Source organism: Ips typographus, linkage group LG3, assembly GCF_016097725.1.
Source record: "Ips typographus isolate SLU linkage group LG3, UJ_Ityp_2.0, whole genome shotgun sequence".
Lineage (NCBI taxonomy): Eukaryota > Metazoa > Arthropoda > Insecta > Coleoptera > Curculionidae > Ips > Ips typographus.
This window is the reverse complement of record NC_138424.1, coordinates 1,010,333-1,022,612: the sequence shown is the minus strand read 5'-3', so window position 1 is coordinate 1,022,612 and position 12,280 is coordinate 1,010,333. Positions and strand designations below refer to the sequence as shown.

The 12,280-nt window shown below is 34.9% G+C and overlaps 2 protein-coding genes across 4 annotated transcripts; both read left to right on the top strand.

The window, feature by feature from the left end:
- The first annotated feature begins 1,782 nt into the window (after nucleotides 1–1,782).
- Tmx3 (Thioredoxin-related transmembrane protein 3) lies at nucleotides 1,783–3,944 on the top strand. Its single transcript, XM_081976904.1, has 7 exons — nucleotides 1,783–1,940; nucleotides 2,220–2,469; nucleotides 2,521–2,693; nucleotides 2,742–3,120; nucleotides 3,201–3,417; nucleotides 3,486–3,681; nucleotides 3,736–3,944. The coding sequence occupies exons 1-7, from the start codon at nucleotides 1,904–1,906 to the stop codon at nucleotides 3,759–3,761; spliced, it is 1,278 nt and encodes a 425-aa protein (XP_081833030.1). The 5' UTR covers nucleotides 1,783–1,903; the 3' UTR covers nucleotides 3,762–3,944.
- A 2,403-nt stretch (nucleotides 3,945–6,347) lies between these two features.
- Nucleotides 6,348–9,690, top strand: LOC145726240 (uncharacterized). 3 transcript variants are annotated; one of them, XM_081975246.1, is made up of 4 exons: nucleotides 6,348–6,695; nucleotides 6,813–7,014; nucleotides 9,005–9,135; nucleotides 9,195–9,690. In XM_081975246.1, exons 2-4 carry the CDS (start codon nucleotides 6,819–6,821, stop codon nucleotides 9,429–9,431), a joined length of 564 nt encoding a protein of 187 aa, XP_081831372.1. In that variant the 5' UTR covers nucleotides 6,348–6,695; nucleotides 6,813–6,818; the 3' UTR covers nucleotides 9,432–9,690. The 3 variants fall into 3 exon arrangements, with proteins under 3 accessions (XP_081831372.1, XP_081831371.1, XP_081831370.1); XM_081975245.1 differs by having other exon boundaries at nucleotides 6,352–6,700; nucleotides 9,005–9,138; XM_081975244.1 differs by having other exon boundaries at nucleotides 6,354–6,695; nucleotides 9,005–9,138.
- The last annotated feature ends 2,590 nt before the right edge of the window (nucleotides 9,691–12,280 follow it).

Here is a 12,280-nt window from a genome sequence, read left to right as displayed (position 1 = left end):
ACTAATTTCCAAAATTTTGATATTTTTAACAATTATTTTTTTGTCTTTGACACTTAAATTAATAATTTTTTTCAGTCGTCAATCCAAATTATACATTTTCTCTCGCTAAATTAAGATTTTGACGTTTCCACGTGACTGTAGTTTTATAAACATTCTAATTTAGTTATTATGACTGTCTCCATCTCAATTTTTGAGTTGCTTTTTCCAAACTGACACTTTTAATAATTTTAACTATCAATTTGTTGTCTTTGACACTTAAATTCATCATTTTGACTGTCAGAAATTTCAAATATACAATTTTTCTTGCGAAATTCAAATTTTGACGTTGCCAAACGTTACTGTAGTTCTAGAGACATTCTAAATTAGTTATTATGACTGTTTTTAGTTCAAATTTCCAATTTCTTAACCTAAAGTCACACTTGACGTTTTTAATTGTCGTTCTTTGGTTTTGACACTTAAACTAATCATTTTTGACAGTCGTCAATCTAAATTATACATTTTCTCTCGCTAAATTAAGATTTTGACGTTTCCACGTGACTTTAGTTTTATAAACATTCTAATTTAGTTATTATAACTGTCTTCAGCTCAATTTTCCAGTTCCTTTTACCAAACTGACACTTTTAATAGTTTTAACTATCAATTTGTTGTCTTTGACACTTAAATTTCTCATTTTGACAGTCAGAAATTTCAAATAAGCAAGTTTTCTTGCTAAATTAAAATTTTGACGTTTCCACGTGACTTTAGTTTTATAAACATTCTAATTTAGTTATTATAACTGTCTTCAGCTCAATTTTCCAGTTCCTTTTACCAAACTGACACTTTTAATAATTTTAACTATCGATTTGTTGTCTTTGACACTTAAATTTCTCATTTTGACAGTCAGAAATTTCAAATAAACAATTTTTCTTGCTAAATTAAAATTTTGACGTTTTCGTTGTAACATACAGTTTAAGCTAATTAACTTTTAATAGCTAAACATTTTAAGTAAAATTTTTGTAACATAAGTGTCTTTCAAGATTAGCTCCCTCTAGCGGATTAGGCGCAAAAACTAGTACTGATTTTCAGGAAAATCAATTTCCTAATTAAATTTCTAATCCTTATTTTTCCAGTTTGCTGGAAAATGAGAAAAGAAGCCTGAAAATCACTTTTGAGTACAACGCCCTCTAGCGGTTGTGACGTCATAAAGGGCCATTTAGAGAATCTCCATTTATTGCGTCACTAATCTTAAAAAGTCCTGGAACACTAAAGGAAGGTTTGTTTAAAAAATTGTACTAAACTCGAGAAAAATTGATTTTTTAATAATTTTTAGCAAATTCCTAAATTTGGAAAAATACTATTTGGTTACTTTAAGATGCTACTTTGAATCACACTTATGTAAATTTCACTTTTTTGCTATAATTCCAAAATTTAGAACAACTCTGTGTTTTGATATTTCAATTTTGATGATCAGACTAGTACGATTTGTAATTAAAAAATAGTTATGCTTAGAATTAGTAATTACGTTAATGCTTAATCTAAATATTATATTTTTCCATCTCTATTATTTATTGAAAGTAGTACGATAAGGAAAAAAAAGCCTGATGACGATCCCCAAAAAAAGAAACGTCGAGTCAAGTAAATATGAGCATTTTTTAAATTATCCGTACGTAAGTACATTTTAACCAACTAGAGTTGTTCCAGGTTATTACTTTTTTACTAATTTTTATATCAATCTCGTACAACCTTCTGGGTTTGCAATGTACTGGAAACAGTACATTCTGTAGTTTTTTTTCAACCCTAGCTTAAACCACCACTTTCTCCTTCTACACGATCGATAGCTCTGGATTGGGAGTCAGTCCCGATCCAGAATAATTGAAAGGCGGCTGGTTTTTGGAACAAACCGATAAACAAACACTAAAATGTGATGGAGTTGTTTACGTTAATTTTTTTGTTAATTTTAGGTAAGTAGTGTGTATTTTCTTAAACGTTTCAACACTCAATTTAGATGAAATTTGTTATTTTAAAAATGCCTGTACTAAATGAATCAAGCAAGTTTCAATAACATCAAAACCATTGATTTTTATATTAAGTCATTAAAAACAAATACTTTATGACTGCTAATGTTTTTCAGATCAGTAAATTGAATGTTAGTTTGTTGCAAGGAGGCGTGGAAACCACGCCTCCTTAGGTGTGTTAAAACAAAATAAGCCACACCTCTTTCAAATATTTTTAACCAATAGGATCGTTCGGCGAGAGTTCCAGAGTGTACGAACTGACAGACCGTTTCCAAGATATTCGTAAAGATGGCGCAATATGGTTGGTGCAGTTTTACGCACCGTGGTGCGGCCATTGTAAGAGACTGGAACCAATCTGGATGCACGTGGCTCAAGCTCTCACTCGCACCAATATTAAAGTGGGGCGGATCGACGTCACCCAATGGCCAGCGTTGGCCAGTGAGTTTAAGGCTCACGCCACGCCCACCATCAAGTTGTAAGTCACGCCCTCATTTTGTAATTTACACCAAAATAAATTCCTGTCAAGTTTGAGGCCTGACTATGAACACACGTACAGTGGGGAGCGCAGCAAGAAGGCTATAGTTGATTATGCTTTGAGAATGGCTGGACCTCCAGTGCAGGAAATCAAAAAAGCTGACAGTGTTGAAAACTTGAAGAAGCAAAATCAGCTTTTCTTTGTTTACGTTGGAAAACGCAAAGGTTGGTACCATAAAACCTAGTAAACTCAACATTCACACAAACTTTTAGGTCCACTATGGGACATTTACTATGACATAGCGAATGAAATGCAACCATTCGTGTTTTTCTACTCAATCAGCGGTCTTTTGGGTAAAGACGTGCTAGATGTCAACACCATACCCATCATTTTGGTACACAAAGACGGACAGTACTACAACTTTAAAGGTGTTGACAATCTTGAGACCAACAGTGAAAACTTGAATTCCACCCTCTACCAATGGATTAATCAGGAACGATTCGAAACTTTTCCGAAAATCTCCAATGAAAATCTGAAAGATATCATGAAAACGGGGAAGTTTATAGTGTTGGCAGTGGTGGAGGAAAACAGGGCCAGGAATATTCCTACTAAAATGTTGAAGTTTAGGGATAAAGTGGAAACACTCAGTCGGTAATTATCCTACTGGGCGGGGTTTAAATATGTCACGCCCATTATTGAAAGTGGCCATTCAGAAAAGAGCTTTTTTTCAGTCAAAAACGTGACGTATACCATGAACATTTCCAATTTGGTTGGATGGGCAATGGTGAATTGGTCAACAGCATCCTCATGGGCCGAATCGCTTTGCCTTTCCTTTTGGTGCTCAATTCCAGCACCTTCCATCATCACGTACCTGAAGATGAACCTTACGAAATGACCGTAGAGGCCATCGAAAGTTTTTTGGAGCAAATCAGAAATGAAACGTCACCGGTAAGTTCTGATGCTTAACTTTGTTAAAAACTTGTCAAAACCAAGTTTATTATTTATAATTAACATAGGTTTATGGTGGAAACGGTTTGCATATTAAGGCAGCTCGTAAAATTTTTGACCTCAAACGTAACCTAGAAGACATGTGGAGGGGTAATCCTCTATTTTTGGTGGTGGTGTTCTCCCTGCCCACCATGTTTTTCCTGTTGATTTTGTGGGCGTGCTGTTGCTCAGATATTATGGATGCTGATGATGATGAATATGAAGGCAAGTCTACAATTCTTCTGACAAATGCCAAACTTTCAATTTTTGTTGTTGTAGATATCATCCACGAAAAGAAAGAATAAACGTCAAGGATTTTTCACTCAGTTAAAGTTTTTGCACTGAAATTGTAGTGAAAACAGTAGAAATCAGGAAATTCTAATAATCAAATTAGCATAATATGTGTATAATAATTTGTTAGGAAAAAAGTTTGTATGGTTGTGTTTTAAATTAAGAAGTTAATAATAAATTTTCTATTGTGTTGTGAAGATCTAGTCAATTCTTTCTTCTTTTAAATGGTAAAAAGTCACTGTAGTAAATATAAAAATCTTTCAGGGTTAATTAACGGTAGTGACATCTTTATTTTTCAGAGGCATTATTAGGCAACCAGTTATGCACATGGTTTTGCGACAATCCAACATTTTTAGCTCTCTCAACTATTTAAATATAATTTACAGACAATTAAAATACAAGACGCCATTTTCTAGGTCACATGACTGTTACAGTCATGTGTGACAGGTGTCTCCTTAGCTTTACAGTATTGCCATCTGCGAATTAAAAATGTCACGTGACTTACTTGTAAAATGTCAGCTTTCCCAACTATTGAAATGTAATTTACACAGATTTCGATGTTAAAACGGACCTTTTCCAGGTCACGTGACTATTTTTGACTTGTATCAACTTAACTTTACATTGTTGTCACCTGCAAATATAAATTATCAGGATTACGTAACGTAATTTTCCAATTTGAGCTTTCCCTACTGTTTAAACGTAATTTATAAACTTTTCAAGGTTACAAACGGCAATTTTCGGGTCACGTGACTGTTTCTGACAGGCGTCAAGTGAACTTTTCACTGTTGCCAGCGCCGAATTTAAATTGTCCCGTTCACGTGACGTACTTTTACAATTTCAGCTTTCTCAACTGTTTAAATGTAATTTACAGACTTTTTAAAGGTAAAGTTGACATTTTCCAGGTCTCGTGACTGTTTTTTACAGTTGTCGAATTAACTTTACAGTGTTGCCAACTGTAAAATTAAATTGTCCGCACCACGTGACGATCTTTTACAATTTCAGCTTTCTTAATTGTTTAGAGCTATTTTACAGACTTTTCAAGAGTAAATTTGACATTTTCGATGTTGTCATCTGCAAATTTAAATTATTCCGTTCGTATTATTATAATTTCGGCTTTTTTAACTGTTTAAATGAAATTTACAAACTTTTCAAGGGTAAAGTTGACATTTTCCGAGTCACGTGACAGTTTTTGACATGTGCCCACTTAACTTTCCAATGTTGTCAGATGCAGATTTAAAACTGTCACAATCGGATGACCTAATTTCAGCTTTCCCAACTGTTTAAATGTAATTTAAAGATTTTTCAAAATTAAGACCACATTTCCTGAGTCACGTGACTGTTTTGATGTGTCAACTTAACTTCACAATGTTGCCAGCTGCGAATGTGAATAGCCACGATCAGGTGACGTGTAATTTTCTGGTTTTAGCTTTCTCAACTGTTTAAATCTAATTTACAGACTTTCCAAAGGTAAAGTTGGCATTTTACAGATCACGTGACTGTTGATGACATTTGTTAACTGACCTTTACAGTGTTGCCAGCTGCAAATGTAAATTGCCACGATCAGGTGACATACATTTTCTAGCTTCAGCTTTCCCAACTATTTAAATTAAATTTCCTATTTTTCCAAGATTAGAGATGACATTTTGTGGGTCACGTGACAGTTTTTGACATGTGTCAACTTTATAGTGTTACCAGGTGCGAATTTAATTTGTCACTATCAGGTGACGTGCTGTTACAAATTCAGATTTATCGACGGTTTAAACGTAACATACAGACTTTTCAAGGGTAAAGTTGACATTTTCTAAGTCACGTGATGGATGTTGACAGTTGTCATCGCAACTTTACACTGTTGCGAGATGTAAAAAAATTGTTACAATCACGTGACGTGCATTTACATTTTCTGCACAGAGTTTTGTTAAAAGTGATTTACAGATTTCTCATTACACAGTTGCCATATCGTGAGTTGAATCGGTGACTCAAGTGTATGTTAAATCTGACAGCTGCGGATAAAACTCAACAAAACCACGTGACTCGAAGTAATATGCGATGTTGCCTATGTGAGTTACATACAGTAGCAAATTTATAATTTACATCTATACTAGTAATGTGGACATTATCACACTATAAGACACATTTGAAAAGAAAGTGAAAAACTAAAAAATAACTGAAATACACAATAAAAGAAACAAAAACAAACCAAATATCCAGCAGAATTGAAAAAGAACGGAGAAGGGGTAGATCAAGGGAGGAAATGAAAATAGAAGAAGAAAGGAATGATAATTAAATTGAAGAAAAAAACAAAGGCACTACAAAGCTATTACAATAAAGAAAAGAACAGAGAAAAAAAGGACAAATAAAAGAGAAGGAAAGTAGAACAAAAACAACAGAAATAAACAAAAATGGTAATTAAAGTTGTGCAAAATGAATGTTTTACCCAATTTGCATTTGAGTTTAAGTTAAGTTTGTTTTGAGTGTGACAGAACAAGTGAAAATAGTCACAGTCTGAACTATACCTTAAACTTGGCTTAAAGTACTAGAGTAGTAGATTCGGTTGTATTATCTAACAACTGTCAAATTATGCAATTTTTGAAAATTCTAGCCGTTGTGAGTAAAATAAAGGTCAGTTTTTGGAAATAATTGATTCCGGCGTCGGGACGCTCGTCGACGTCCGTTGGTGGTCGGATCGATTCGTTTTGGGGGGCGCCTCGACCGCCGGGCCTCAATATTTCAGTTCGGCCCCTGATTTTCGGAGTGGTGGGCAGGCACTAAGGGCTTCCATAAAGGGCGCTTTTACATTATTGATGACGGTGCACCGGGTTTTTCGCTTACGTAGCGCTTCCGAAGAGCATGAACCGGCCCTTTTATAGGGTTAGTTTAACTCATTTCCGTCACGGGCACGGACATATTGTAATTATGTGTCCAGCGGATTTTATTAGGAACCCATTCGAGTAAGGTACCATTCATTAATATTCTATATAAAATGAAAGAGAAAATGTTAATGCGGTGACCACCGGCATGCATATTTAATCTGGGAGTAGTACCATTTAACTGAACTTTTTTTGCAGACTGTGATGTTTACGCTTCGCATGCTTCTCAGCTGCATATTTATCACAAATACGGGACTGGAAGAACAAGGAATCGGAAGCGATTTGGTCGACAATTTGGTGGATGACTTTGACAAGTACGCGGTCACGTGCTTTATTTGCGTCAACCAGTCGGACAATCTGATTTGTAATCAGTTTGCCATTGATCGTCCGTGTAAACCTGGTAAGGATATTTAAAAAAAAATCCTTTAAGTAGAAAATTGCTTGAAACAAATTTATGTATTAACGGAAATTGAATTGAGCGGTAAATTTTATGACAAACAAAATTCAACCTTAATGACATATGAATTTTCTTTGAATATCAGTAAAAATTCAATTTCAAACTCAAATTGTCTTTGTCTGACATAGTAAGGGGTCACGTGAGTGGTGTTGCCAGCTGTAAATTTAAATTGTCACCATCACGTGACGTACTTTTAAAATATCTAATTTTCCCACTGTTATTTACAGACTTTAAAGTTTAAGCTTAAGACAAGGACTGTTGTTCACAAGTTTTAACTTAATTTTACAGTGTTGCCAGCCGCGAATTTAAATCATCACGATCACGTGACATGTTTATAGACTTTCAGCTTTCCCAAATGTTAAATTGTAATTTACAAGTTTTGCAAGGTTAAAGACGTTAGTTTTCGGGTCACGTGACAAGTTTCAATTTAATTTTACAGTGTTGCCAGCTGTAAATTTAATTTATTACAATTACTTGACGTGCTCTTACAATTTCAGGTTTTCCAACTGTTTAAATGTAATTTAGAGACTTTTCAAAGCTAAAGCCGACATTTTCCAGGTCACGTGACTGCATTTGACAAACGTCAACTTAACTTTACAGTGGTGCCAGCCGCAAATTTAAATTGTCTCGATTACGTAACGTGTTTTTGCAATTTTAGCTTTTCCAACTGTTTCAGTGTAATTTACACAATTTTCAAGGTTTAATACGTCATTTTTTAAGTCACGTGACTGTTGTTGACAAGTTTCAACTTAAATTTACAGTGTTGCCAACTCCAAATTTAAGTTATCACGATCGCGTGACGTGCTTTTACAATAACAACTTTCTCTGCTATTTAAATATTATTTACAGATTTTTCAAGGACAAACACTTGACAGGTGTCAATTTAACTTTACAGAGTTGCCAGCTACAAATTTAAAGTGTGACGTGTTTTTACATTTTCTGACTATTGGGACAGTTGTCATCTTATCTTTACAATGTTGCCAGCTATAAAAAATTATTATTACAATCACATGAGGTGTTGTTACAATTTGAGCTTTCCCAACTGCTTAAATCTATTTTACAAACTTTTTAAAGTTAAAGACAAGATTTTCCGGGTCACGTGACTTGTGCGAAAAAATGATGTCAGTCTCAGTTTGCAAAGATGATGATTTAAAGTGCATTCTTAATTATGAACAAATTCAATATTACCTTTTGTTTTTAATTTTTAATTTTACTTAAATAAACAACATTTTCTTAACCTCTTAACAACCAATTGTCAACTGTCACTTCTTTTTTGACGTCACACACTGTCACAAATCACGTAATGCAACCCGCGTTACCTCTGTATGTATGGCGGGCTGCATACCCTGTCGCAAACAATACACAGTTAATTTTTTTTCTGCAAAGACCAAAAAAGTAAGTTTTAGTACTTTCGGTGCAGGAAAGATCACTTTTGCGCACACAAGTATATTGTCAAAATAGATGAGTTTTGCTTGGCATCAAAACTGATGGTTAAACTAGTTTTTCTTCATTTTTTGATTGATTTTCAAACAAATTTTAACCTTACGTCTTGCCCTTTTTAATTATTTTACCTGGTCTTCTTTGATAGGCCGCCACCAGTCACGTGACCATATGAGAACTTAATTTAAAGTTTAAAATAAAAAGTGTCAGGATTATGTGCTTGGAATTGAGCTTGCAGAGCCAAAATTTAAATTAAATTCAACTTATAGAAAACTGTAGTTAGTGAAAAAGTCACGTGACCAAATATTTATAATAGAGAAGTTAAAACCATACAAAAATCACTTAGCTGATTGTATAACGTTTTTCCAAACTTCTAAAACCAATAAAGGTAAATTTCGCATCCGATCAATCGCACCTCTTACGGCATATTACATTAGTACCACAATACGTTCCAAAGCAAAATAGACCTTATTTATACAACTATGTTTTTCAGGTGAGACATTTTGTCATACTCTGCACATAATGGACGCAAAAGGTACCAGCGTGCTGGTAAACAAAAAATGTACCACCGAGAAAGAGTGCCAAAGAAACAAAGTGGGATGCGTCGATATCGACGCCCAAACAGTAGTATTGGCCACAAAATAGCCCCAAAAAATGTCAAATTTCACCGATTTGAATTTCAGATATGCATATCCTGTTGCGATCAGGATTATTGCAACGCGAACGTACCAATCAACAGCACGACAGCCGTTTACGATGATAAGATCACCAAGATGCGAATGTTGGCGAAAAATCTGTTTCGAGAACGCGAAAAGGCCTTAACGACTTTGGCGAAACAGGATCGAAGTCCCGGGACAACGAGACAACGGGATTTGTTTACGATTATTCTGATGATAACTTGGAATTTGATCTATTTGTGATAATTTAGCGCTGATGATGAATTATTGCTTTTTTGGGATAAATGGCGATGATTCGTACATAGAGCAATGTGTCCTCTAGATTCTAGATGAAATTATGTATACACAACACACGCGACTTTGTCTATTTTTACATTTTTTATTACTTCACCTCGAAGTTTTCAACGGCTCTGTAATTATAAAAGTGTACAACACACTTTGTAGTACAACAGTCTCTGTAAGATATTTTTATTGACTATAATAATTAAAAAAAATATTGAACTGTATTAGTTTCAATTAATTCTAGTAGCCACCACTCAGTCCAGATTTCACGCTCATTGATTAAACTTTAGTGAGTTTTACACCAAAAGTTATTTTAGCCAAGTTTACAAATAAATTCGGGAACTTTTTCTTTCTAGTGTCTTCATTTATTTAGAACAAAGATTCATTTGGGTCCATTTTGGCGTCAAACTATTTTCAGTTCTTATATTATGGCAAACCCTATTAAGATTCCAACTGTTTAAATGTAATTTACAGACTTTGAAGGTTAAAAACGACAATTTCCGGGTCACGTGACTGTTTTTGACTGCTGTCGCCTTAACTTTGCAGTGTTGCCAGCTGCAAATTTAAATTTCCAGTATCTCGACATGTGCTGTTACGATTTCAAGTTTCCCAACTGTTTAAATGTAATTTACAGACTTTTCAAGGTTAAAAACGACAATTTCCAGGTCACGTGACTTTGTTTGACTGCTGTCAACTTAACTTTACAGGATTGCCAGCTGCAAATTTAAATTTCCAGTATTACAACATGTGCTGTTACGATTTCAGCGGATTTCAGGCTTTCCAACTGTTTAAATGTAATTTACAGACTTTTGAAAGTTAAAAACGACAATTTCCGGGTCACGTGACTCTTTTTGAATGCTGTCAACTTGACTTTACAGGGTTGCCAGCTGCAAATTTAAATTTCCAGTATCACGACATGTGCTGTTATGATTTTAGGTTTGCCAACTGTTTAAATATAATTTACAGACTTTTTGAGCGTAAAGACGACAATTTCCCAGTCACGTGACTGTTTTTGACTGCTGTCAACTTTTTTACAGTGTTGCCAACTGCAAATTTAATTTTCCAGTATCACACGACATGTGCTGTTACGATTTCAGGCTTTCCAACTGTTTAAATGTAATTTACAGACTTTTCAAGGTTAAAAACGACAATTTCCGGGTCACGTGACTCTTTTTGAATGCTGTCAACTTGACTTTACAGGGTTGCCAGCTGCAAATTTAAATTTCCAGTGTCACACGACATGTGCTGTTACGATTTCAGGTTTCCCAACTGTCTAAATGTAATTTACAGACTTTTTGAGGTTAAAGACGACAATTTCCCGGTCACGTGACTGTTTTTGACTGCTGTCAACTTCTTTACAGGGTTGCCAGCTGCAAATTTAAATTTCCAGTATCACGACATGTGCTGTTATGATTTTAAGTTTGCCAACTGTTTAAATGTAATTTACAGACTTTTTCAGCGTAAAGACGACAATTTCCCAGTCACGTGACTGTTTTTGACTGCTGTCAACTTTTTTACAGTGTTGCCAACTGCAAATTTAATTTTCCAGTATCACACGACATGTGCTGTTACGATTTCAGGCTTTCCAACTGTTTAAATGTAATTTACAGACTTTTGAAAGTTAAAAACGACAATTTCCGGGTCACGTGACTCTTTTTGAATGCTGTCAACTTGACTTTACAGGGTTGCCAGCTGCAAATTTAAATTTCCAGTATCACGACATGTGCTGTTATGATTTTAGGTTTGCCAACTGTTTAAATATAATTTACAGACTTTTTGAGCGTAAAGACGACAATTTCCCAGTCACGTGACTGTTTTTGACTGCTGTCAACTTTTTTACAGTGTTGCCAACTGCAAATTTAATTTTCCAGTATCACACGACATGTGCTGTTACGATTTCAGGCTTTCCAACTGTTTAAATGTAATTTACAGACTTTTCAAGGTTAAAAACGACAATTTCCGGGTCACGTGACTCTTTTTGAATGCTGTCAACTTGACTTTACAGGGTTGCCAGCTGCAAATTTAAATTTCCAGTATCACGACATGTGCTGTTATGATTTTAGGTTTGCCAACTGTTTAAATGTAATTTACAGACTTTTTGAGCGTAAAGACGACAATTTCCCAGTCACGTGACTGTTTTTGACTGCTGTCAACTTTTTTACAGTGTTGCCAGCTGCAAATTTAATTTTCCAGTGTCACACGACATGTGCTGTTACGATTTCAGGTTTCCCAACTGTCTAAATGTAATTTACAGACTTTTTGAGGTTAAAGACGACAATTTCCCGGTCACGTGACTGTTTTTGACTGCTGTCAACTTCTTTACAGGGATGCCAGCTGCAAATTTAAATTTCCAGTATCACGACATGTGCTGTTATGATTTTAGGTTTGCCAACTGTTTAAATGTAATTTACAGACTTTTTGAGCGTAAAGACGACAATTTCCCAGTCACGTGACTGTTTTTGACTGCTGTCAACTTTTTTACAGTGTTGCCAACTGCAAATTTAATTTTCCAGTATCACACGACATGTGCTGTTACGATTTCAGGCTTTCCAACTGTTTAAATGTAATTTACTGACTTTTGAAAGTTAAAAACGACAATTTCCGGGTCACGTGACTCTTTTTGAATGCTGTCAACTTAACTTTACAGGATTGCCAGCTGCAAATTTAAATTTCCAGTATCACACGACATGTGCTGTTACGATTTCAGGTTTCCCAACTGTTTAAATGTAATTTACAGACTTTGAAGGTCAAAGACGACGATTTCCGGGTCACGTGACTGTTTTTGATTACTGCCAACTTAACTTTACAGT